The 27,500-nt window shown below is 35.0% G+C and overlaps 1 protein-coding gene across 1 annotated transcript in view; it reads left to right on the top strand.

Annotated features, from left to right (window-relative positions):
- Positions 1–22,688, top strand: part of LOC144980122 (uncharacterized) — a 29,294-nt gene extending 6,606 nt beyond the window's left edge. The window contains exons 8-22 of the mRNA XM_078927670.1: positions 258–446; positions 1,437–1,553; positions 2,481–2,624; positions 3,783–3,989; positions 5,246–5,413; positions 6,150–6,279; positions 7,765–7,922; positions 8,381–8,461; positions 9,304–9,483; positions 11,207–11,279; positions 11,905–12,063; positions 13,705–13,878; positions 14,532–14,710; positions 15,145–15,322; positions 17,725–22,688. Of these exons, the coding sequence (XP_078783796.1) occupies positions 258–446; positions 1,437–1,553; positions 2,481–2,624; positions 3,783–3,989; positions 5,246–5,413; positions 6,150–6,279; positions 7,765–7,922; positions 8,381–8,461; positions 9,304–9,483; positions 11,207–11,279; positions 11,905–12,063; positions 13,705–13,878; positions 14,532–14,710; positions 15,145–15,322; positions 17,725–18,167 (2,580 nt within the window). The 3' untranslated portion in view covers positions 18,168–22,688. The remainder of the gene's footprint in view (positions 1–257; positions 447–1,436; positions 1,554–2,480; positions 2,625–3,782; positions 3,990–5,245; positions 5,414–6,149; positions 6,280–7,764; positions 7,923–8,380; positions 8,462–9,303; positions 9,484–11,206; positions 11,280–11,904; positions 12,064–13,704; positions 13,879–14,531; positions 14,711–15,144; positions 15,323–17,724) is intronic.
- The last annotated feature ends 4,812 nt before the right edge of the window (positions 22,689–27,500 follow it).

Here is a 27,500-nt window from a genome sequence, read left to right as displayed (position 1 = left end):
ACACTTCCTCCACCAATAGCATGTAAGATATCACAACTGAGGGCGTGTCTTTATCTGTCTCAGATAAAGCATGACAGATTCCACAGTTTTATGGCTCAACCTTGACGCTCAACAACAAATCTGAAGAATTGCGCGAATAACACTATTATTTTCCCTAACAACAATAGAAATAAAAGCTCCTGATTGATCAAAGTTGATCATATGCAACCATCGACCATTGAAATGCTTGATCAAACCTTTCATTATTCCTTATTCAGACTCTTCCAGATTCGTCATGTATGACAAGTGTCCTTGATTCCATGGACTTTTGGATGCGTTCCATCCATGCTCATGCTGCTGAGAATACCACCTCAGATGTGGATAGCACCACCCTCTCCCCTCCCATATTTGTTGTAGGAACACACAAAGATAGTCTCGACTCCAACCCAATTGTCCGAGAAGCCATGGTTAGTTTTATTTTATTTGTAGCAATTTTATTGTACATAATTCTAGTTCTTATTTGTTATTACCCACATTAAGTTTGCCATTCAGGATTGTGTATTTCTTCTCAATAGAAAACATGCAGGAAAATAATTGATCTGAAATGGTGTGTCTGACACTGTGTGTCACTCTGTAAGAAACAGTGCCAAACAAGCAGAAAGAGAATTAAAATTTTAAAAAACATCTTAAAAAATCGGCCTGCCTTGAATGGGGATCAAACACCAGACCCCCTGACTACCACAGTGTTGGTTCCAGCAGTTGAACCCTCGCCAGCATAACAAGATACCCTCTTCATTTTTTTGTTAATATACAAATTGGGGGAACACTGGGGGACGAGGATGAAGACATCAGAGTAGCTCCAATTTTATTGTGAAAACATCAAAATGACAAATAAGGGAGCAGATACTGGTGTAAGAAAAATATCTGAAAAGGTGTGTATGAAATAGTGCCACACAACGCAGAAGAAATTTCAAGAAAAAAAACATCCCAAAAAATCACCCTGCCGGAAAAGGAAAATGATTAATTGTAAGTTTAAAAAGATTCTTCTTCTTCTTCTTTCTCTCTCTCTCTCTCTCTCTCTCTCTCTCTCTCTCTCTCCCTCTCTCTCTCCCTCTCTCTCTCTCTCTCTCTCTCTTCTCTCCTCTCTCTCTCTCTCTCTCTCTCTCTCCCTCTCTCTCTCCTCTCTCTCTCTCTCTCTCTCTCTCTCTCTCCCTCTCCTCTCTCTCTCTCTCTCTCTCTCTCTCTCTCTCTCTCTCCTCTCTCTCCTCTCTCTCTCTCTCTCTCTCTCTCTCTCTCTCTCTCTCTCTCTCTCTCTCTCTCTCTCTCTCTCTCTCTCTCTCTCTCTCTCTCTCTCTCTCTCTCTCTCTCTCTCTCTCTCTCTCTCTCTCTCTCTCATATATGTTGAATTTTTAAAAATTCTTTTGCCATATAAAACAAAACTTTATTTCAACCCTCAGGTGGCAGAAAAATTTGGTCAAATTAGAGAATTCCTCATAGGCAAGCCCTATGCTCAGCACATAGTTCTACCTTTGTTTGCAGTAGAACACGACATGCCTACAGGGGAAGATGAGCAGGTAAAGATTAGACTCTAATTTTAGTTCCACACAATCTTTCGAAATTGGTAATTTAAAGAAAAAGATTCTACACATTTCAAGGATTTAACATAGGGGAGTTGATGGCAGAATAGTTTTTGATTAAAATGCGGCGTTAAATTCTTATGAAGACACAGGGATTTTTTCTCATGATTCTGTAGTTGTTGAAAGTTCAATATCATTCCGTCCTATTCTTTTGTACACTGACAAATCTCTTCACTTTCATCTGAAAACCTAGAATTTTAATTTTGAACCATTAAGATGACTCCCAACCTACCAAAATGTTTCAAATCTGAGACTTTTTTAAGGTTTCAAGTTTGAGCTTCTTTGACAAGTTGGGGATCATCTTAATCAGTCAATATATGAATTAATAGTTTTCAGACCAGCGTGATAAAAAAAAATTGTGTTGAGTACAGCAGTATCTTGAGCAGACTTAATAACTAAGGTATTATGGTTCAAAAAAGTTAATCTGCAACGAAAAAGGTGTTGCAAGTGATGACATTTGTAATATTTGTGTGGCTATGAAGTCGTATGAAGGTCCTGGGTTTAAATCCTTCTCTGAGCAGCGCATAGTTGAGTCCTTGGTAAAGGCTTTTTACTCACATTTTCTCACTGTACTCAGGTGTAAAATGAGTACCAGACCGTTAACAGTGTTGTCTGTCAGAAAAAAAATTTAATATCGCCTAATAGGCATCATGTATCACCCTACATGTTGCTGTTGGCCAGGGACCCTTTGTAAAGCACTTTGAGCACATTTAGTGGTTGCACATAATAAAAAAGTTCAAGTAGAGTAATTATATTCCACTGTTTTAATTTTTAGAATATATTCAAGATAATATTACTGTTGTTTGACATCTTAACCGTATTGAAGTCATGTCTCATTTATTTGCTCTACATTTTTATCTTCAGATTGTTTTATTAAGAAAAGAGATTGAACTTGTGGCAAGTCGTCAGCCTTATATGGGGGAGCAGATGCCAGTAAAATGGCTGAGGTTTGAGCAAGATCTAACCTCTAAGGCTGAAGCAGGAATCAATTTTGCTTCTTATAACCAGGTAAGCTTAGGTAAGGTTGGACCTTACCTGTCATTTGTTTTGTTGTTTTTTGGGTTTTTTTTTTTGTTTTGTTTTGTTTATTTTTGCCGAAACAAGAGTTGTCATATTGTTTTATTCATTAATGCCTTTGTATTTTTGAGTTACAAAAACTTCACCATAGTAGTTTTTTTGATTGAGCTTTTATATAGCGCAATATCCACTAAACGTGCTCAAAGCGCTTTACAAGGGGTCCCTGGTCAACAGCAACATTTAACATGTAAGACGGGACATGACGCCTGTTAGGCGATATTACAATTTTTCGGACAAAGACAACGCTGTTAACGACCAGGTACTCATTTTACACCTGAGTACGGTGAGAGAATGTGAGTAAAGAGCCTTTTCCAAGGACTCAACTATGCGCCGAGCGCGAGGCTCGAACCCAGGACCTTCCGATCCGAAAGCGAGTGTCATACCACCAGACCACATAGCCGCACATAGTAGTGGGTGAAATCTATATGTGCTTGGAGGTATAATAATTCTCAATCCTAATAGCATGGTTTTCATCAAATTTAGCTTATATTTGATATTAAAAAAAGAAGCCACAAGCTTGTGGTTTGAATCGAAAGAGTCAATTTTAAAAAAATACCTGGCACAATGTTTTATTATGGGCAGTCCCTTCTGGTATCTTTCATATGTATATTGGCAGCTATATAATAAAGATGCTAGAAGAAGTTGGCTAATAGAATGCCTCTCTCAATTTTTGGAAAACGTCTTGAGGAACTTCTTACACCTCATTCATGATCAAGAGAATTAAACAGAGATTCCTGGAGTTAAAGTTTGGGGGTTTAAATTTATAACTAGAGTGTTAAGGGATTACAGTAAATTATTTTGACTTGCTCTTTTTTTCTGAAATTGTGTGTATTGTGACTTGCACTTTTTGTTTTGAAATGTTCATGTACATTTCAAACAGAAAATGCCAATCAGGGATTGAAGATTCATTTCATTTTTTAATGATTTTGTGTTTTCGAATATCCAGCCTACACTGTAGGTCTATATTGCTCACACAGATTCTTCTTTTTGTCCTTAAACGAAGAAATAGATATTAATGGTAGATTGTAAAAAAGACATGTTGAGTACCTTTTGATTAACATTTTTTAAATATTGTTTTCAACAAATCAGGTATACGAGATGGCTGTCAACCACAATGTGACTACAACTGCTGAAGTGAAATCGATGCTAAATTTTTATCATGACCTTGGAATGTTGATTTACTATGGAAATACAGGGGTGACGGATCCAGTACTCAGTGATACTGTCATATTAAACCCACAGTGGCTTGCAGATATGTTCAAAAAAATTACTGCCAGTTTTCCACCAAGGGAACAGGTAATGATATTTTCATCATACTTTTTAGAATGATTTCTATGATATCTGTATTATATTGATTTGGTTTGATTTCAGAAATGTTCATGTGGTCTAGTGGCATGACACTCGCTTTCGAATCAGAAGGTCCTGGGTTCGAGCCTCGCTCTGCGTATAGTTGATTCCTTCGAAAAGGCTCTTCACCCACATTCTCTCACTGTACTCAGATGTAAAATGATACCTGTTCATTAACCGTGTTGTCTCTGTTGGAAAAAAATTGTAATATTACCTAACAGGCGTCATGTCTCAGGCCTGTAAATTTGCCGGCAATTTTGCTCTGCCGGAAAAAAAAAAGCCCTAAGTATACTTTTTCACATTGAATTGGTAAAATTCTAAGAAAATATTCCGGGAAATGGGGATCTTTGCTCATGTTATATTGAAAAAGCTTCGGCTTCAAGGGGACGTTGTCCACCTGACCCCCTACCAGGGCTCCCTCCTGGACCCCAGACCCAACATCTCTCGGATTTTCAGGCAATTTTTTCAGGGGGCAGATGCAGGCCTGTTTCCTTATATCTACACAGCTGTTGTGTATCTTATTACTCAGACTCTTCTCTCTGGCTTGGTATTAGGTAAACTTTTCCATCTTGTTCAGGTCTTTAGGTGTACCATTTTTTACCTTCTTCAAATTGTGCATTACTTTCCTCCTCGTCTTTTTCTAGGTCAACCTTATTTTCCAGATCTTTGTAGGTTCCATGTAGAGCGTGCCTGGTAATATTTATTGTTACAGGCATTTTCGGGATGTGACCTACCTATCCCCATTTTATCTTCTTAATATTCACTTCTATTTCTTCCTGGCTTGGTTTTTTGGGGGTTTTTTTGTCTTCTTTTTTGCAATTTAATCTTTATATTATTTCTTCTTACACAGTTGCTGATGTTTGAAAAGAAAATATAAAGACAGAAAAACTTTGCTATAAACCAGTGCACTTAAGACTTACAAGCAATTTTCACTGTTCGCTCCACACTAAAATTGGTAGATAAAACCCCATCTTCACATGTACCAAGGCTTCAAAGTACTATATACTTTTACACCTCAAAGAGGTTTAAATTTTAATTAACTTTGCTTTTTATTTTTTATTAGTTAAAAGAGGAGGGGGTGGGGGTCAGGAATTTTTATTTTTTTTTGGAGGGGTTGGGGGGTTGTATTTCTGTTTGTTTTAATTGTTACTAGCAACAAAATACATTTTGATATTGCTAATAATCTTTTCTCTTTCCGTGTCAAGTGGAATCTTTTGGCTGACAAGTGGTCCATGCTAGTGGAGCAAGGTATTCTTGAGGATGCTCTTGTAAATATTGTCTGGTCAGATATCCCAAATAGCTGCCACAGCTTCCTGTTACAGCTTATGTCCAAGTTCAGCATTATATGCCCAAAACTCCCGCCTACTGGACAAGTAAGTATCTTGTTAACACATGTTTTAGATTGTAACTTTATTCTTTTTGGGGGTCCCAATAGCTCAGTTGGTAGAGCACTCGCTTCACATGCAAAGGGACCTGAGTGAAGAGGTTTTTTTTCAGTCCACCCAAGTGACTGGGCAGGTTTTGTTAGATCTGATGGAAACTACTTTGCGATAGTCTGGCTTCGGATCCGAAGGGTAGCAAGCAATTGCTATTGTCTGTTTCAATCAATTTTATAGCTGTTGGAATGGTGTTCAGAAAATATAGGGTTTATTTATCCCATAGACAAAGAGGGTTTACAAGGATACACCTCAGTTGTATGGGGTCAGGGATTTTCTCTCCAACTCTCGTCTGTTGTATTGAATCAGTTAAAATCCCTCTTTTATTAATGTTATTTGTTTTGCCAAACTTATTATATTTTGAGTAATTTCTGGCTTTGTGATATTTGAGAGAAGCATTGTTAGAAGAATTACACAATTGTATCATCTGTGTATTTTTGGTATAAAGGTCACACTCTTCAAATATTTTTCAAAAGCATAAAAAAAACACAATGTACAGGTCTAAGTACTGGCTCTTAAGGGATCCCATACTTCAGATGATAGTTGACCATATTCTTAGTAATTGCTTTTTGGTTTGATAATACGATGCAAAACAATTTATGTCTGTGCCAGAAATTCCAAAGATAAGCTCAAAGCATTTTATTTATTTATTTATTGTATATTTTTTCTGCAGACACACCGGCAATCATACAAAAACTACTATGTTCCTTCGCGCTTTGGTCCTCCTAAAGAGAAGAAAAAGATCTATGCAGAAACAGTACATGATGCCAAATTTTACATTCATTTCAATGGATTTCTACCAGGTAATTTACTTGGCTTAAGTACAGTTTGAGTATAAATCAAAAATATGAGAAACATGAAATAGGGTGAGGTGTTCCAATTCGGACACCCAAAATCGCTCTCTCAGCTCAGTGACATCTATTGGCTGCACACCAAGAGTAATTGTGAAAATATCTGTTTCATATGTTGCGAACAGTATTCATCTAAAGTTTTAGATACGGACACCCTGTTTTCTAATTCTGACACCCCTTGTGCCAATGAGGACACCCAGTTGTGCCAATTCACACCCCACTTTGACAATTTAGACAAATGCAACTAACTTTTCTTAGTTTGAGCTAAGATGGATGTCAAACGAGCTTACCTTCACGGTTAGAATGAATTGATTTGATAAAAATCAGATATAAAGCCAGTTTCTCTATGAATTTGAGCGTTAAAAAGAATTGAAAAGGATTAATTACGATTATGCAAAAATATTGATCAGACGATCTCAAGAATCAATGACGTCATTATAAACATTTTTTTGTAACAATCTACAATAGTATGTGCTGTACGATGAGAGGAGACTTCACTCTTAATAAAAATTCCAATTGATTCTTTGCACAGAAAACCATCATTTTATTCCGAACAATCTTCAAATTAATTCGTAAAAACTTTTAGAATTAAAATTAAAAACAAATATACAACGACAAAACAGAGCAAATGAGAAAAGTCATGTTTGAAGCGCAACAACTGGGGGTCTGAATTGGAACAACAGGGTGTCTGCATTAGAACAACTGGGTGATTTGGTTACAAACGTTTGCAATATCTATTTTCATGAAAAAAAAAATTTTTAAACATAGATATACTTCCTTATTGATTCCAGATTATATTCAAACACAAAAATTTCAAAACAAAATATAAAAAATCTGTTTCAATTGTTCGATTTTGTATTGCAACTGTTGTTACTTTATATTGCTACTTCGACTGTAAGATGCCTAAAATTTGTGAAGAAGTGATGGAAGAAACTGGTACCCGATCTTCCAAGTGAGACTAGGATTTCATTAAATACCTCGGAAAAGCTCTGAAATTGACTTAAATATATCATGCTTTTATTTCTGACTGTGTTAAATCGGAACTCAGCTCTATGTGATAATTCTTATTAAAATTAGACATTAAAATAGAAGGTGAATTGGGAAGGGGGTCCGGATTGGAAATCCCTACCCTATCTGTTAAGTTAGTATGGATATAGCATTAACCTTTTGTAATGCATTTGGATTTCTCAAATCTTGATTTGGTACTTGGGGTGGGGGGGGGGGGGGGGGGGGGTTATTTTAAAGGTTGCTTCATTAAGTATAATGACTTAGGACCTTTGGGACTTCTATCAATGGTTTTTCATCTTTCATCTATTTGCTCAATTTGAAGAGTAAATTTCATGTTTTTCTTATTTCACAAAGATCCCATCCCTTAATTAATTGTATACATGTTTTGTGTTTGTCTTTTCTTCAATGAAAATGTCCCATTCCAAACAGATGGACTTTTTCACCGAATTCAGGCATGCGCTGTAAAATGGTCACAGGAACATGGAGGCCGCGACCTTTTCCTGGCAAAAGGCGTTGCTCGAATTTATGTGGATGCAGATCATGATCTCCTGCTAGAGAAGTCTCCTTGGCAATATCATCGTATCAAGGTGAATTTGCATTCTGCTATGTACAATGGATTTTCACACATAGGATATTTTCAAGTGTTCTCATTTTACCATTATAAGATTTAAGATCCATGACTACATTGTTGGTAATAGTTCAAAAATTTAAAAATGAGCTGCTTTTATACAATTCTTTTTTTTTTCAAGTTTAAGAAAAACAAAACAGAAAAGTTGGACTGTTACATGACCATGACATGTGTGTTTGTTTTTTGTCTTTGATTTTTTGTTTGTTTGTTGATTTTTTGTGGGTTTGTTTTTTGGGTTTTTTTGGGGGGGAGGGGGGGGGGGTTGTTTTTGTTTTGATTTTTTGATAGGAGGACTATGGATAGTCCATTTTTTTTATTTTAAAAAACATATCCTTCATGTAGATATAATTCTCATCATTGAATACTTTTAAAAATTCTATTTGGATTGAAACATTTCTGCATTTTATTTTATCAAAGGTTTTGGTGATGCATGTGAAGGACAAAGAAGCCACTTCTTCTAAAAGAAGTACTAGTCCCATACCTGAGGCTGTGGCAAAGGTTAGTAATCTATGAATCAAAATAGAAATCTAAAATAATTGAAAATAGTGAACTTTGATGCCCAAGAACTTCTGGTCAGTTGTTTTTTTTTTAATACATAAATTTACGTGTGCATAATTGACAAGTTAGGGACTAGGCACTGGTGTAAGATAGAAATCTGAAAAGGTGTGTATAAAACAGGGCCAGAAAGTAAAATACAAGAAATAAACCCCTCATCATCACCACATCTATTACTCTAACAGGAAAATCGTCATTATCACTATTATCATCATCACTACCACCACTAGTACATCACCATCATTACCATCGCTACTATTCATCTAATAATACATTTTATATGACAATATTCAGTTCCTGAACTTTGCTTAAAAATTTTTTTAATAGGGGATTTGGGATGGTATTTGACAATGTGTTTATATAACGTGTAGTCCAAAATAGATAGATCTTGGATACAGAAATTCCTATTTTGGTCTTGAAATTTCTGCAAGTGGTGTCTCAGCGCGAAAAACATTGGCAAAATCTACAGCAAAACATGACGAAATTTGCAGTTTTTTTGTGGCAAAATATGCAATTTTAGGTGAAGATGACATCATCAGTGTTTCTCAGGACAACCTTATAATACACTTAAATTTATATATAGGCTTTCGCCTATCTATCTCTTTCAAAATAAAAAATTAACAAAAAAAAAAAAAAAAAAAAAAAAAAACAACAACAAACAAACAAACCAAAAAAAAACAGAAGAAAAAAAAAATAGTAAAAAATAAATAATTAAAAGAGTAAACCAATGAATCTATTTATCCAACTTAAAACAACCATTTACTTTTCATTGTCATGTCCTGCAGGTTCGTAACTTCTTAGAGACCTGTTTGAATGATCTACGTTCTATGTGGATGAAGAGGATGTCTTTCAAGCTTTGCTGTGTCTGTCCATGTGATGTCATGTGTGAGGAGCATCAAGTCCATGGATGTACTGCTGAAGGATGCCTGCATTTCTTGGATTTAAATGAATCACTCACTAGCCAGGTCAACTGATTTTTTTTTTTTAGTTTGTGAACATTATTTGTTTGTTTTATTTATTTATTTATTTATGTATTTATGTATTTATTTATATTTATTTAGATGTTTTAAAGTATTTTAAAACTTTGTACGTTTTATTGTGTAAAATTAAGTACAGTGCACGTCCCTTGAGTCGATTTTCAAATGAGTCATTTTCCTTGACCCTCCCCCTACTTCCTACATAACACTATAATTAAAAAAATCCTCCACATAAATCGATGTGGCTTATGTATATATAATCACCAACACATGCAAGTACCCAGCGTGTACTGTATTGCTATGATGGAAATGACGTGCAATTCTACATTTAAGATGTAAAGTTTGTAGAAGTAAAGGTCATTCATCCAGAAAATCATGTTTATATCTAAGCAGGTGCATTGAAGAGAAGGATGTGTTTTAAATATTTGTGGTTTTTATGTGACCAAATGGTTCAAAACGGTGTTATGTCAGAATGAACCTCTAGCTTAAACTTGTATTTTGAGCTTAACCTTTAACATTTGAGTTGAAGTCAATGTCTTCATTAACGGGAGTGAGTTTTGTATCTTCAATTTCATAAGGCTTTTCTTTTCTAATTCCCCCCATAGTGGGCAAGGAGGTCGCTCATGGTGTCTTCTATACCCCTATATCTGTTTTCCAATTGCTTTTTGTCTTTGTCTTGGAATGAGATCACTTGGTTTTGTCCTTTCCCTTGCCAGAGTCCTTGGCTGAGAGGGAAACAGTCAAATTTATAGTAATAGTTTTGGGTGGTGAAATATTTTTCGTTGTAAATCATCTCTCTGTTATGTATTGATATATTTGTTGTTTGGAATGTATGTATAACATAATCATTTGAGTGTGTTCCTCTTGTGTCTGGACAAGACTTCTAGGTGATTTCAAATTATGCACACTGATATTATGCTCTTGGAATCTACATCTGTTCACTATTTGTACCATTCCCCTTTGTCTTTCTTTTCTTGTGTGCTTTTAATTGTGTATCTAGATTTTTTTACTATCCCATTTCCTCCTTTTTACTGGCACTGAAATGACCTGGATGTGTTCCAAGCGCCGTAAAACCCTTAAAGACAATAAAACAAATATTACTTTTCTAATTCTGATCATTTTGACTTTATACACTATTTTTTTTATCTTGCTCATTCCAACATTATACCAATTTGATGATGAGATGTAAATATATCCAACTTGAGCGCAAGTTTAAAGGCTTATTTATAAAAGTTTGTGAATGGGACAAGAGAGAATAGGGACAATTTGTCTGTGGTATATGGCATAGGATTGCATAGGAATGTAGATACTCAACGCAAATGCAAACTTGCCACCCGGTTTGATTTCTCATATTCTCATTTTGAGGACTAAAATTAGTATAATATAATATGAATTTTGAGGAAAAAATGCCCAATTCATAAAGTCTGAGGTTGTAACAAAAGGAGAAAAAAAAAAAGATATAGAAGAGTCAGAGGTTATTATCCCAAACTAGATGTTGATTTGCCACGGGAATTTCAGATGTTCTTTCTGCTTTGTTGATAGATCTATATAAATTCATTGAATGCTACATTTTGAAATGATTTTATATCGTATTATATAAGAAAATCAGCCCAAATTTTAAGTAGATGATTGTTTTGAATGATTGATGAGGTTGGAAAGTCTGCATTTTTTAAAATGTTGTAATCAAAATTACATTTTTCATTTTGCACAGGTTGTATGTTGTGAGCATAGGAGAATAAAGACAGATGTGTTCAGAAAGTGGTTTCCTCCTCCACATTCTAATGGTAAGTTTGCTGTTTTTATTTATTTACTTTTTTTATTTTTTTCAAAAGCATCTCATTTTTAAAAGTATAACTGGAAATTCTCTAACGATTTTGTTAAATTAGTTGCCCTGCCATATATAATTAAAATTAATATAACAGAGTTAAGCTTGATACATTATCAGCTCATGGAGTAATAATTATTTCAACCTCTTTACAGGTCTCAATAATTCTGTTGAGGACATGTATCATAATCAAAGGGACCATTCTCTGTCTCGGGTGCAGTTGAGTTGGGCTTTTTTTTTTCCCTCCGACCCCTTAATCCACACAGAACGGATTGATTAGTCAGGCCTGTCAGATCTGATGGAAAAGGACTTTGCAATAGACTAGCATCCTATCCAAAGGGTAGCAAACTGTTGTTTCTTTCTGTTAAATGCTGCAGAAACCGGGATAAATTCAAGGTCCTTGGACTTGAGTTTCTGAAAGACATTTGAGGTAAACAGTGCAGAAATAGACTCTCAACTATTCAGCCTATTCAATGAAATCCAACTTGATAATGAGATTACTTCATCATATAAGCCAGCCCTTTATTTCACAATAACCTATAATTATTACTGGGGTAATTCCTTTTTTTTTTTTCTACATTCAGAGTTCCGTGAACCCATTATCACCCCGATCAATATTTCTCAAGGCATGGGAAATATAGAGAGGCATGTTCCAAATCTGCCTAGCTGGCTGAAAGGAGCTGCTAAACTGTTGAATGGAGCCAGTGATAACCAGGACTGGCTGACTCTAGCTAAAGCCATGGGTGAGGCTAACTTACAATTTATCACTTAAAATTTAGCTTGTGCACTTTTGTACCATCCAGACATTACTGTTATGCAGGAACTGTAGGAGGAGTTGTATAAGTGGCGGTAGCAGCAACAACAGCTTTAACAATATAGTCATTGTGATAGCAGCAGCATGAACAGTGGTAGCGGTAGCAGAAGTTATAGTATAATTATTCTATAGTAGTAATATAATTCCTTTTATTCATCCCCATGGGGAAATTTGTCTTTTGGGTCTATTCCAAGGGAAGACTGGAATAACCCAGGCGTCAGCCACAGTGCAGCGCCGCAAAGTGAGCTAGGGTGAGGTGACTTGCTTAAGGCCACACAGTGCAGCGGTGGGTGATCGAACTCAGTAATCTTTGTTACAAAGAAAAAACCTTACCGCTGAGTCACGCTGGTAGTAGTAGTAGTAGTAGTAGTAGTAGTAGTAGTAGCAGTAGTAGTAGCAGTAGCAATAGTTGTAATAGTAGTAGTAGTAGTATTGTAGTAGTAGTCGCAGTGGAGTAGTAGTCGCAGTGGAGTAGTAGTAGTAGTAGTAACGACCTTGGATTCATTGATAACTTTATAAATTCCCATTGTTTTTTTTAAATTCTCCTATTTGACATTACTAAAGCCACCTCGCATTCAAAGAAGTTCATAACCACACTTCTCAGCTACTACAAAGTATTCAAAATTGCGAAGAGCATGCTGAGTGGAAACACGAAAATGAAAATCTTACATGTATTACACTCTGCCATTGTCTGGTAGACCACTTTCACATTCTAATACCTGGATGGGGTTTTCTGACCTCCCATAGTGGGCAGGGAGGCACTTACTCTGTCTTTTATCCCCCTACATCTGTTTTCCATCATGCTTTCTGTCTTTGTCTTGGGATGAGATTACTTGGTTTTGTCCTGGCCGGATACCCTTGCTGGGAAGGAAACGATCATATGTATTTGGGAGATGATATTTTTTTTGTCTTGTAAATCATCTCTCTGTTATGTAGTGTATTATTTTTTTGTTTTACATATGATTTGTAAACATTTGAGTGTAATCTTTGTTACAAAGAAAAAACCTTACCGCTGAGTCACGCTGGTAGTAGTAGTAGTAGTAGTAGTAGTAGTAGTAGCAGTAGTAGTAGCAGTAGCAATAGTTGTAATAGTAGTGGTGGGATCCTATGCTTGTGTCTGATGACACTTTTAGGTGATCTAAATACAGTGATAGTGTGCTCTTGGAATCTACATCTGTTTCCAATTTGAACCATTCCCCTATTTTTTTTTTTTTTCTTGGGTGCTTTAATTTAAGTCTAGAACTTTTTACCATCCCATTTTCTTCTTTTTTTTTTACTAGCGCTGATTTGATAATTCATTTAATTTTACCAACTTCAAGTACTGCAAGGTTATATCCATTGTATACTATCGTCAAAAGTATTACCCTGGGTTCAACAAAACCTTGGTTATAACGAACATTCAGCTCCAGTCCCATCGACTTTGTTGTAGCTGATGTGCACTTTAGTAGAAGTAGTCTATTTTCAGAGTAGAATTAGGAGGAGTAGGAGGGTGAGCAGTATTAGTAGTAGTAGTAGTTTCTTAATTTTAAAAGCTCCCGTTATGACTCATTCTTTCACTAATATTCTCAAGGCTACAAACAAAACAAAATTGATCAGTTGAATGAAGATTTGAACCCTTCCCTGGCATTACTGACAGACTGGATTGTGTCATCTGGTAACACCAGCATGTCAATTGATGTGTTGCTACATTACCTCATTCAACTTGGATGTGCTGATGTGGTGGAGGTCGTCACCAGAGCTAAAGGTTGGTCTCCCATATCTTGTCTTGTTGCATATTGATGTTTTAAAAACGTCATACACATGAATTAGATGAATGTCAGAAACTTATTTCGTCATTCCATTTGTGACAAAATATAAGTATCATTTTAAACTGGACCAAGAAAACGAAAATTATATTTGAAAATTAAGAATGTAATTGTATTTTCAAAAATCTCAGTAGTCTGTTTTAAATTAAGGTTAAATGACAGTAGATTTGGGGTTGTGGGAAGAGGGGAGGGAGGCGGGGGAGGGGCTCAATGAATAGAGCAACTCGATGATGTTCATACAACCAGACTTTGAGTCCATAGAAAGCCAGAATGTTACCAGTCCTTCTTGTTAATTCAACAGTGATCAGATTTTTATGTCTAATGCATATCACTTAGTGTACTTTGAATTTGACAAATGGTGTATCCAAAAGGGCCACAAAATAGTTTTGACTGCCTTTACATTGTCTTTATGGGGCCTATTATTTATGATACTTGATGTTACGAGATAATCTAATTATGGTAAGCTGATTATCTCTAAAAATTATGAAATCTTTTAAAGTCTTCCCTAAAATAGAATAATAAATCTTTTGTTTTCATTTTTATTGAAGGAGTAAAATATTACACTATATTTTATTAAATGTTTTGCATTCAGAAAATGAGCTGGAGAGGCCCCAGGTGTTCATCAGCTACCAATGGGATCAACAAGACGAGGTCGTGGCCCTCAGAGAACATCTAGAAAAGTCGGGTTTCTCCTGTTGGATGGATATTGGTCAAATGGGAGGTGGGGACCAGCTGTGTGCCAAGATTGAACAGGGAATAAGGGGATGCAAGGTATGGGACTCTGGACTCGCTTCCACTTTTCAAGATGCATGGCAACTATTTATGACTATTATGAATACATTCCTTGTATATTTCACTTATGGGAAGTGTTAAATAAGTTTACAAAGAACAGAGTCTCAATGATGCTCTATAGAGTGAAAACAAAGCTGCTAGAATCTGTGGATTGTAAAAAGTAATGTACCAAAATGAATAAGACAGCTTCAAAAATAGATGGGAAAGTCATTTTTTCTCTATATTAAGAAATTGGCTACATTGTAGAGTCCTCAAACTTGCACTTTTAAATGTTGTAAGTATATTTTGATTTGTATTTAATTAAATTTAAGTTTTCTACACTTTAATGTTACACTGCTCCCAAAATATACTTTATATAATAGGGTTGTAGAAAAATAATGTCCTATTTGTTCTTGACTATGTATACTCTACAGGTAATGGTTGCCTGCATTAGCCCAAAATACGTAGCATCACAGCTGTGTCATCGAGAGTTGTGTCTTGGGGACATGCTACACAAGCCTATCATCCCTGTCATTGTAGAGCCCGTGTCATGGCCTCCCCCTGGTGCTATGGCTGTCATTCTGGCCCAGCTTTTATTCATTGACATGAAAGGTATAGTTATTATTAAAAACAAATGTCTATAAAGTAACAATGAGATAGGATCATGGGAGAATGAAAGGAGGGTGGGGAGGAGGGGGCTATATTATATTGGAGGAGACATTTTCAGCGATATGCTTCAAATTCTTTCAGTTATATTTTTTATGTTGTGCTTCAATATTCTTTAAAAAAATATCTTAGCATGTGGCCCTCAAGTTATTTACCCAACGCGCTGGCATCCATGTAGTAATAATGGTAGTTACAGTCACGATAGTAGAAATAAGATAGAAAAACAAAGATTCGATGATAGGTGAATATCAGGCTTTTTTTTGGCTTAGCAGCTAGGAAGCCACTTTAAAAAACATTTTTTAAAGACAAAAAATGCAGGATGGAAGAATATATTATTTCATGAGGATAAAATTATAACTTGTGATTAAATCATTTACTTAAATTGGAGAAAAATTGATTTACCGTGCATCAGACTTAAATAACATAAAGCAGAATATTGCAAGTTGTGTTGAAACACAAATGTCGGCTGGTCCAGTCAACAAATATGATCACATTTGACACATCACTACATTCCTGTTTATAAAGATATTGATTGCAACTGTTTTTTGGGGTTTTTTTTGGGGGATTTTCTTTTAGAGAAAGAATGATGGGGTGTTTTGTTCCAAGATGAGAAAATTTCCATTGAATTAAAATGTAAGAGAGCTTGCATATTTTAGAGTAACTCATGTCATGTGAGCCTGTCTTCTACTTTACAAGTTAAGGATTATGCAAAATGATTGAAAGGACAAGTATTGAAAAAATGTCTAAGCTTTTTAAGTAGCAAATAAAGTTTCATTGTTTAATTTTAAATCTCATTGACAGTTGTATGAATCTAGTCAGAATTCGATGAGAAATACAAAGTAGACCTTTTAATTTTTGTTTATTTATTACGATCGTTTGGGCTGCTCAGTTGTTCCTGTCAATAAATTGGAGTTTCTGTGATTGATGAGTGTCAATTGTCAATTGGTGAAGTTGACATTTTTTTTTTCTAACCCCCCCCCCCCCCTCTCCCTCCTCCACTCAGCAGTAATTGGGTAGCTGATCTATTAGATCTGGCAGAAATCACTTTGCGATAGACTAGAGTCCTTTCAAAAAGGTAGCAAGAAATTGCCATAACCCATTTCATAGTATAATTGATAATAAATTGTCATATATTTTTTATTTGGTTGTCTTCTGTTTCCCCTGTTAAACTGATTTTTCCACACCTCTTTTTCCCTTTTACGTCTTGTCAGTTCCTTTATTATTTCATTAAAATGATGATAATGGTGTCATGGTAATGAAAGGAGCGATAGCTTACAAGTCAGAGAAGATTATCTAGGGCATAAACATGCCACCATTTTGATTTCCTTCAGACATGATTTGTTGGCATTGATATGAAGCGTTTTCGGGGAATCTAAAGCAGAACTGATCAAGTTAAAGTTTGAAGTTCATATCATGTGTAACCTGAACCATCATATGATTACAATCTATGTCACCTTTAAACATGGTCATTAGGAGAAGGTGTAGGCATACTTAATGCTAAAATGTGCTCGAGTTGGAAGTAGATATGATCTAAAGACTTCCATGCATTAAATTTCATGAGTTATTTCACTTTGTAAGTTAGTCATGATTGCATTTTACCATATGGTGTTACTGCATTATTTAATGCTATCTGTTGTAGTGGGGGTTCAGAGCAAGTCAGTTGAGATGGGAAGAGAATCTATATTTATCAATATGCTTACCTTCTAATACTAAATATGGTGTTTGATTCAGATGATTTCTTGCTGATTTTTTTTTTTTTTTATTTATTTTTTTTGGTGCTAAAATTACTTCAAAACGTTCTTGAGCAAATAATTTACACTCAAAAACAGTTTTTAGAAGTATAATGCCCATTTTATTCAATGCAAGTCATTTTCCCGGAATGTATGCAGAAGCCCAAAAACTACACATTTTCAATAAATCACATCATAAAAACTATAACAGATAAAGTGGTGAAATCTATTTTATATATAACAGTAAATATCAAACTAATGACATATCAAATTTCATTAAGATACAACAACTTTATGAATAACTTAAAACCCTTTAAAAAACCAAGTCTTCAACGCTTGTCGAGGTTAACTAACCTCAGTCTCAAGAGAGTTAAAAGCGTGTGGTTTATATTGCAAAAATCCAATAAGAGCCTTTTAGCTTGCTTAGGTCCGAATCATGATTAATGACAGCGTGCTTTAAGATGACATGGTCAGTAAATGAAATGTAGATCTTGATCAATAAATATCAAAAGAAGTTAACAGAGTGGTGTAGTTGTGTGTTGCTTGCTTTTCAGCTCTGCCATTTTGTTGGGAAAAGATAACTATAGACTTTGTACTTATTCACATTTATCTTTTCAGGTGTGGGTGGTCATGGGGGTAGTGGTATTCATGCAGACCTCCATGACAAGTACACAGAAGTCGTTCAGCAAGTTTCACTTCATGCCCAACCAGATTTGACCCCTTGTATTGATGCCACCATTGTCAAATGTGCTGAGCCACACCATACCCGGTCCGAGCGTATGTCTGACCGCTTGTCTGGCTATAGAACCAGCATGAGTTCTTTGAGTGAGGTAGATTTCCATCGTCAGACTAGCCACTATGACTCATCACTGGATGTCATGTTGTCTCGTTATGAAGATGGCCATGAGAACTCTGGTCATTACACAACCAACAGTAATAACAATAATAATAATAATAATAATAATAACACTAACACCAGCATGAGGCGACCTAGGCATGGGTCAACTAATCCTGTACCACAAGCAAGTGTCCAAAAGTGCGCTGTTTGCCATATTTTGTGATATTGATTTTCAACTGGGCATTGAAATGATGGGAATAGAAGGAAATGAAGATTGCCAAAAATAAAAGTCATAGATTTTATAAGTTGTAGAAGGGCTTTAGCCCGAAACATTCCTTGCTTTCTTAATTTGGTTTTTTCCTTTATTAAAGCTACCAGATTGATTTTTCTTGTCCCCATCTACCGTATTTTTTTACAGCTTTGAAAATTGTAGTATTTGTAATTGTATCTTTTTCTTTTGTCAAACATTAGTATTACTGACATATCATTCAAACTTGCATGTTTTCATTCTGAACATAAATAACAAGTGACAATCTTCCTCCCCTCTCTACCGCTGTTTTAGTAACAGGCCCTAAGGCTTTGTCGAGATGGATGATGTTGAAACAATGTTCGACAACTAAGTGTTCTTTATACTCATAAATGCATAAACACATAGTGCTCACAATGTTTCCTTGGTCTGAACTAGGATATGATTGAACCGATAATACAATATTCAGACAAACTTTTCTCAAGTCTAATGCCAGTATTGCTTCTTTAGATGTAGACGCACTGTCTAATTTGGAAAGTAGTCACTCATTGTCACAATGAAAAAAATTTGAGCTTTTATATTGCACTCTATCACTATCCACTAAGCTTGCTAGCGCTACAAATGAACTAGAAAATACTTTCAATTACACTTTCATCACTATTTTTGGCATTACTTTAATTTCCAATTATTTTCTTTTAAATTTATTTACTGCTGAAAAACCAGCAATTCAACTGTCAGTTAACAGCTAAACTGTACTGATTTCGTTGTTACACTGATCTGCATATTATGCAGCTTTTGACTGCTATTTATGATTTGTTGAAGTGTGTTCTTGCAACATTCCAGTCATATTGCCCTTATTTCAAAATGTACATAATTTTTGTTCCAAGAAGTGATTGTGTAGTTATTCAATTATACGCTTACATTCTTTTCTAATTTTTGTGTCTTTTTATCATTGATGATTTTAAAAGGTTTGATTTTTGCTTTATGAATTTAAAATTGTGTGTGTGCTTGTCCGTACGTGTATCTGTGTGTGTGAGGGAGAGATTGAGAAGAGAGAGAGAGAATTATAAATGTATTTATGTAAATCTACCATGCCATGTATTTTCAATGAGTTTGAATATAGGAGGATTTGAAATATATTGTTTTTATTGAAAACCATTTGTTCCCCTCACCCTATTGTATTATTAAAACCGTTCAAATTGAGAAACCAATCCATTCTTAAAGATACCAAAACTTAAAACATCGTTAAAGTCAACCTATATTATATATTATTTTGATATCCAAACTGAACAAAGAGGAAACCAGGTCAAGCCGGAAATGGCTTGAGCAAAATAATTTGGATAATTATTTCTTCTTTTATTCCTTTGTCATTAACAAACCTTTAAGAATCTAAACATAAAATGGCCGTACATGAGGAGAGTTCAATAGGATTTTGAACCTGACTACAATATTTAGTGTGGAGACTATTTATTTCTCATTATAGTTATAAGCCATAAGAACACATTTTTGCTATTGGGTGATAACCTTCAAAAGTACAGTGGAACCTTATTATAATGGTGGGACCAGCCTTTTATAATCGAGTCCTGTTATTGATGCTATGTGTTTAGGTAAAATACTCTTTACATCTGCCTGCCAGATTAAATATACCAACTTACAAACTGTGTGTAACCTTAAACGTTTATAGTCTGAATAATTTAATTTAGTGAGAGCTCATCTTACCAGTAATTTCAAATAGTAACCATCCTGATAGTATGACCTTTTTGAAGGTAGTCTCTTTGGACCACACCATTTTGGTCAAAAAACACAAAGTATCACTTTGCCAGAAATAAATAACAATATGAAATTGAATGTAAGCTTCAATTTAATTATGGAAACAGATAGAATAGACGTTTCGGGTTTCCCCTTTATCAACAAACAGGATGAAAGTGGAACTGTCTATCCTTGTCCATTCCTTAATTTTGTTGACCCAGTTCTTGGTTTGTCCGCAGTCAGGTAAAAAAAAGTAAATATTCAATGCTCCACATAATAGTAAACTGGTAGATATTAGTTGCCGTTCACTGTTTACTCAGTCCTTTTTTTTTTTAATTTGGTGAATTGAAAGTCATGACATTTGACACTCTGCCCGGCTTGGTTGTTGCAACACCTGATGCCCATGAATGTGGTATTGTGTCACACAATTCCATCGCCGGGTGTAGCATTTTCATTTAAAATTGACTACAGTGCTATGAATTACTTTTAATGTTTTAAAGTTTTAAGCGAAGTTAATGAACAAGTACAAATGCACATTTGAGTTTGATAGATTTTTACTGAATTGACTTTTTAAAATATAATGGCCCAAATGTATGTGTAGGAGTGTATTCAAAACTGTATGCATGAAAATATGAAACAATCTAATGGCCCAGAAATGTACAGATACCTATGTTGATGATTCTTTCTATACATTTCAAACTATGGGTTTACATGATAATAGCTCAAGATCATAAAATAAAACCATCTACAACTAGACTTTTTATTTTGTGTCCCAACCAATCAACATGGCCAGTATGTTTACTGCAATGATATTAAAAATTATTTCCAAACAAGATTTAAGTGGTAGTCTGCTATGCTGAATAATCTTCTACAAAGGTAATGGCAAATTATTGGATAACTATGTTGTAATATTTTTTATTTTTTTACCACTACGTGAAGGCATTTATTGATGTTTTAAAACTTTCCTCCTATTGTCCTCTAATTTGTCCTATTTTTTTTTCTTTTTCAATTATTATTTTTTATTGAACAAATGATCAAATTTTAAAATGTAATTGTTTTTACTAAATTACATTTGACTTTGAATAATTATCATTCTATTTTATCCGATTGGAAGCACTTAATAATGATTTTTTAAAAATTTATATCATTTTTTAGATGGTCAAACATCTGACTAGATTTCACAACAAGCTTGATATTACTCTGATTTTTATTTAATATATATATATCAAACGGGTAAGGGGTCATTATATCCTACAATTATTATTATTTGAGGGGGAGGGAGGACTGTCGCAAAATAAAAAATAAAAATAAAATTGTCATTCCTCTCACTTACTGTGGTAATCATGGCCTTCAACCTTATCTTAGTGTTTGAAGAAAGTGGAAGATATATGAGTCAACTAATAAATAATGCGTTTTGTAGCTGTAGACAAATGTTTATTGGTCAATTGATACATATTTTTTAATGAATTATTTTCACGGTTCATATGCTCTGTATGAAGGAATTAACGAAAACAGGATAACTGGAAGAATTTTATTTATGTAACCACTAATTATTTAAATATATATAGTTTTTGTAATGTAATGTATTATAATACTACCTGCAGAAATGTTCTTTGTAAATGACCATGTATTCTTTTTTTTTCCTTTTTCTGTGATAGACCTTTTTTTTGGTCAGTTTATGATAATTGAAAAATCAAATTTTATTTATCTGAATCTCATATAAAAATGTAATGGAATGCCAAAAAAAAAAAAAGAACATAGAATTCTATTAAATCATTTAAAAAATTAAAAAACCAAAATTAAAACTTGCATGAAGAAAAAGGGCAAGTGTTTTTTTAATATTTAAACCAGACCATTGAAGAATGATTTATATCGCACTATGTTTCTTTCTAAATCTGGTTTGAGGCATTGTGGTATTATAATGATATATCCTGTCTGTAAGGCTATAAATATATAATCAAATCATTCCCTTTTTCTGCAAATTTATTGTAGTTTCGATGGCAAGAATCAATCATGAAATCCTATTGCATATTGTACTGAATTGCAATTCATGTAAGCATGTGTATCTTATAATGGGGGGAAAATTGAAATGAAGAAATTTAAGAAAATATTATTTTATTTATTTATTTATTTTTGGAAACGTGTGAACATCATAAAGGTTTGCTCATTTTAATGGCTTATATGATGGGTTTTAAGAGTTCATAAAAATAATTTGACTGCTGAAGATTTAGCGTGTATCAGTTAAAGAACATATTGCGTTTAGATAGTAGCATGAATCCACAGTAAACACTATGCTCGAAGCATGACAGATTAGGGAAAAGCATACTCTCTGAATGGAAAATTATATTCTACACCAAAGAGCAGTATTTGTTAATTTCAATGGAGTCTGGTTCAAAATTAGAGGCTTATTTTTAACCTATTAAAATGTTTGATTTGTTGTCCTATATTAATCTTTGTTCATTACTTTTTACACAATGAGGGTTTAATTCTACATTCAATTTTCCCGTGAAAGGCCGGTGTAAAATGCGAATGTTTAGTCGGGAGAATTTTAGTACTTGGCCAATGTCGGGCCAAAAAAGTACATGTTGAATTCTTTTCTATTTGGATTGACTGTATACTTATAATGTGAAAATCAATACATTCCAGTGTTTTCTTCACACCAATCTCTTGTTTGCATCAATTCTCTTCTGCTGCAAACCTACTGGTAGTCCAAACTTGTTAATTGAATAAAAGTAATTTATGAAATACACAAACTCATTTATTTTTATTGATTTGTTTAGCGGGGGGCGAGGGGTTATTTATGGCACGTGCAACAGTTAAGTCATTTTAGCACCAGTAAAGTGAAAGATATAGGATATGGTTGATATCTAGCATTTGAGCATCAAGAGAGATAAAAGGACTAGTTCTATGGAGATATCTGGTGGATGCCCTATGTGCCTCAATGTCCGAAGTAAATAAGTAACAAGTATGCAATATACATTGGAGATAGATAAGATTTACATCTTTCACAATGTTTCCCTCTCAGGCAGGAGTCCAAGCAAAATCAAATGGTCTTGTCCAGAACAAGGATATGAGATCAAAAAGGAAAGGACCCCACATGAGATAGCAATGACGAGAACTTGCACAGAAATAACTGTCACGTCCCTTAGCATCAACTGCTTTAGAACACATTTTTCTAATATCTTTGACAAGAAAGGCAGGTTTGACACTGGTCTGTAATTCTTTTAATTGTCTACATCTAATCCTGAATTTTTAATTAGAGGGATTACCATGGCGGTTTGTTTGTTTTGTTTTTAAGGGTTTTACGGCGCTTGCAACACATTTAGGTTATATCAGCGCCAGTAAAATGTAAGAAAATGGGATAGTAAAAAGTTATAGGATTACAATTAAAGCACCCAAGAGAAAGTAAGATAAAAGGGGAACTGGGAACAAATAGGGATCAGATGTAGAATCCAAGAGTACACCACCAATGTACTTAGTTTGAGATCACCGTAAGTCTCATCCGGACAAGAGCACAAGACCCATCATATATATTATATATTAAAAATAACAAATATAAAATACATAACAGAGAGATGATTTACAAGGAAAAAATATCATCTCCCAAAACATTAACTATGCATTTGACTGTTTCCCTCCCAGCCAAGCACCGTGGCTAAGGCCAGGACATAACCAAGTAATCCCATTCCAAGACAAAGACAGAAAGCATATTGGAAAACAGATACAGAGGGATAGAAGATACAGTAAGTACCTCCCTGCCCACTATGGGAGGTAGGAACCCCACCCAGACCATGGCGGTTTTAAACATAACTGGCACATCTGATTTTAATGATTGGTTCATAGTGTCAGTTATTATGGGAAGAAGTAAATCTAAATTTTCCTTTAATAATTCCGTGGGTATGGGATCAAGGTCACAGCTCTTATTATTTGATGAACGAATTACATTTTCAACGTCAAGGCATGAGACCTCTTTAAAACATGACAATGATTTTCCTTTAAAAAGATCTTCTACACGAACATTGGAAAAATCAAAACTCTCTCTAATTTTTTTTTTTTTCAATAAAATACTTTGAAAAGTTTTCAGCTCATTATTTTTTGGTATTACATGTTGGAAGATTCGTTTTATTTTCTTTGCCCATAAGGTCGTTTATAATATTTAAAAATTGCTTAGGATGAGTGGCATTAGTTATTCTAGAATGACGTTCTTAAAATGTACATATAAATTGCTATGAATTCTTAGGTGGCTCCCTTCTCACATTCTCTCAGCTTACTTTTGTGTAAAATGAGTACCTGGCTCTTAACAACGTGTCTGTCCGGAAAAAATTAATTGTGTCATTGCTGTTGGCAAGGGCCCATGGTAAAACGCTTTGAGCATGTTTAGTGGATCCTGTTTGTTTTGTTTTTAAGGGTATTACGGCGCCGGCAACACATTTCGGTTATATCAGCGCCAGTAAAAAGGAAAAAAATGGGATAGCAAAAAGTTCTAGAATTACAAGGGGAACTGGGAACAAATAGGGATGAGATGTAGATTCCAAGAGCATACCATAATGTACTTAGTTTGAGATCACCTATAAGTCTCATCCAGACAAAAAACACAAAATCCAACAAAGAGGAATACACTCACAGAGAGATGATTTACAAGGGAAAAAAAATATCATCTCCCAAAACAATAACTATGCATTTGACTGTTTCCCTCCCAGAAAGGACTCCGGAGAGGGCCAGGACAAAACTAAGTAATCTCATTCCAAGACAAAGACAGAAAGCATGTTAGAAAATAGATATAAGGGGATAGAAGACACAGTATGTACCCCCCTGCCCACTATGGGAGTAGTGGATCCTGCGCGATATAAAATGCTCTGAATATTGTAGATATACTTTGTTAACAGGCAAGTGCATAACGGGATTCTTTGTCTTTTATTATTAAGTACTTTTCACTTCATATCTACCTTTCCTTATTTAGAAAATAGGAAGCTTTTTTTTTTGGGGGGGGGGGGGGGGTTTAAAGGGTTTTACCGCGATTGCAACACATTTAGGTCTTATCAGCGCTAGAAAAAGGGAAGGAAATTGGAAAGTAAAGGCATTCTAGGTGTACAATTAAAGGACTTGGGGGGAAAAGTAAGACAAAGGGGAATGGTTCAAATAGATAAAAGATGTAGATTCCAAGAGCACACTATCAGTGTAATTAGTTTGAGATCACCTTAAAATCTCTCAGACACCAGCACATGATCCCACAAAGAGGACTAAACTTAAATGTTTCCAAATCATATATTAATATTTAAAAAATAACAGTACATAATAGAGATATGTTGTTTGTTTTTAAGGGTATTACGGCGCTAGCAACACATTTAGGTTATATCAGCGCCAGTAAAAAATAATAAAATTGGAAAGTAAAAATTTCTAGAATTACGATTAAAGCACCCAAGAGAAAGTAAGACAAAGGGGAACTGGGAACAAATAGGGTTCAGATGTAGATTCCAAGATCATACCACCAATGTACTTAGTTTGAGATCACCTATTAGTCTCATCCGGACACAAGCACACAATCTAGCGAGGAATACACTCAAATGCTTACATTATACATTCAAAATAACAAATATAATACATAACAGAGAGATGATTTACAATGAAAAAATATATCCCAACACTATAGGCATTCGACTGTTTCTCTCCCAGCCAAGGACTCCAGCCAGGGTCGGGACAAAACTATGTATTCTCATTCCAAGACGAAGAAAGCAATTTGAAAACATATAGGTGGATAGAAGCACCCTGCTCACTATGGGAGGTCGGAAACCCAACCCAAAAAATTGTAAAGTTAAAGATTCTCTAGACTTACAAGTTGAAAGCACACGAGAAAAAGTAAGGCAAAGGGAACAGATTGTGTAGATTGTTTTAAGGGTTTTACGGCGCTTGCAACACAATGTTATATCAGCGCCAGTAAATTGGAAGAAAATGGGATGGTTAAAAGATTATAGAATTACATTTAAAGCACCCAAAGAAAAGGTTAGACAAATGGAAATTGGTTCAAATAGAAAACAGGTGTAGATTTGTTTGTTTGTTTGTTTTGAGGTGTTTAACGGCGCTGTCCACACTATTTAGGTCATTTAAGCGCCCGTTTCCGTCTTTTATCAATTTTTATCGGCCTTGGGGGGGGGGGGGGGCATAGCTGCTCAATCGTGTACTGTTGTAATCATTTTTAAATTAAATCACAGAGCACACTATCATTACTTAATTTGAGATCACATAAAAGTCTCATCCAGACACAAACACATGTCCCCACTAAGAGTACTCTCACATTTGACAAACCAATATATATTTATAACAAGAAAATGTAACAGTACATAACACAGATTATTTTCAAGGGGAAAAAATGTCGTCTCCCAAAACTATGACTATATATTTGACCGTTTACCTCCCAGTCAAGGACTTCGCCCTGAGCTAAGACGAGAACTAAGTAATCTCATTCCAAGACAAAGACAGAAAGCAATTCGGAAAACATATAAGGGGATATAAGACGCAGCGTGGCCTCTTTACCATCATGGCAGTTTGAAGGCCCCATCTAGCATAATACATATTGACAGGCTTTGTTTGTTTTTGTTTTTAAGGGTTTTACGGCGCTAGCAACACATTTAGGTTATATCAGCGCCAGTAAAAAGGAAGAAAATGGCGTAGTAAATAAAAAGCTCTAGAATTACAATTGAAGCACCCAAGCAAAAGTAAGAGATAGGAGAACTGGGAACAAATAGGGATCAGATGTAGATTCCAAGAGCATACCACCAATGTACTTAGTTTGAGATCACCTACAAGTCTCATCCGGACACAAGCACAACATCCAACAAAGAGGAATACACTCAAATGCTTAAATTATACATTCAAAATAACAAATGAGATGATTTACAAGGGAAACAAAATATAATCTCCCAAAACAATAACTATGCATTTGACCGTTTCCCTCTCAACCAGGACTCCGACCAGGGCCAGGAAAAAAACCAAGTAATCTCATTCCAAGACAAAGACAAAAAGCATGTTGGAAAACAGATATAGGGGATAGAAGACAGCATGCAATTCCCTGCCCACTATGGGAGGTAGTTGTTTGTTTTTAAGGGTTTTACGGCGCTTGCAACACATTTAGGTTATATCAGCACCAGTAAAAAGGAAGAAAATGGGATAGTAAAAAGTTCTAGAATTACAATTAAAGCACCCAAGAAAAAGTAAGACAAAGGGGAACTGGGAACAAATAGGGATCAGATGTAGATTCCAAGAGCATACCACCAATGTACTTAGTTTGAAATCACCTACAAGTCTCATGAACACACTCAAATGCTTACATTATACATTCAAAATAAAAATAATAATACATAACAGAGAGATGATTTACAAGGAAAAAAAATATCATCTCCCAAAACAATAACTATGCATTTGACTGTTTCCCTCCCAGCCAGGACTCCGACCAGGGCCAGGAAAAAACCAAGTAATCTCATTCCAAGACAAAGGCAGAAAGCATGTTGGAAAACAGATGTATAGAAGACACAGTATGCACCTCCCTGCCCGCTATGGGAGGTG

This window comes from Berghia stephanieae, chromosome 1 (assembly GCF_034508935.2).
Source record: "Berghia stephanieae isolate SIO BIC M18660-M18661 chromosome 1, UCSD_Bste_1.3, whole genome shotgun sequence".
Taxonomy (NCBI): Eukaryota; Metazoa; Mollusca; class Gastropoda; order Nudibranchia; family Aeolidiidae; genus Berghia; species Berghia stephanieae.
Note: the sequence above shows the minus strand (reverse complement) of the source record. Positions and strands in the feature narration are given on the sequence as shown.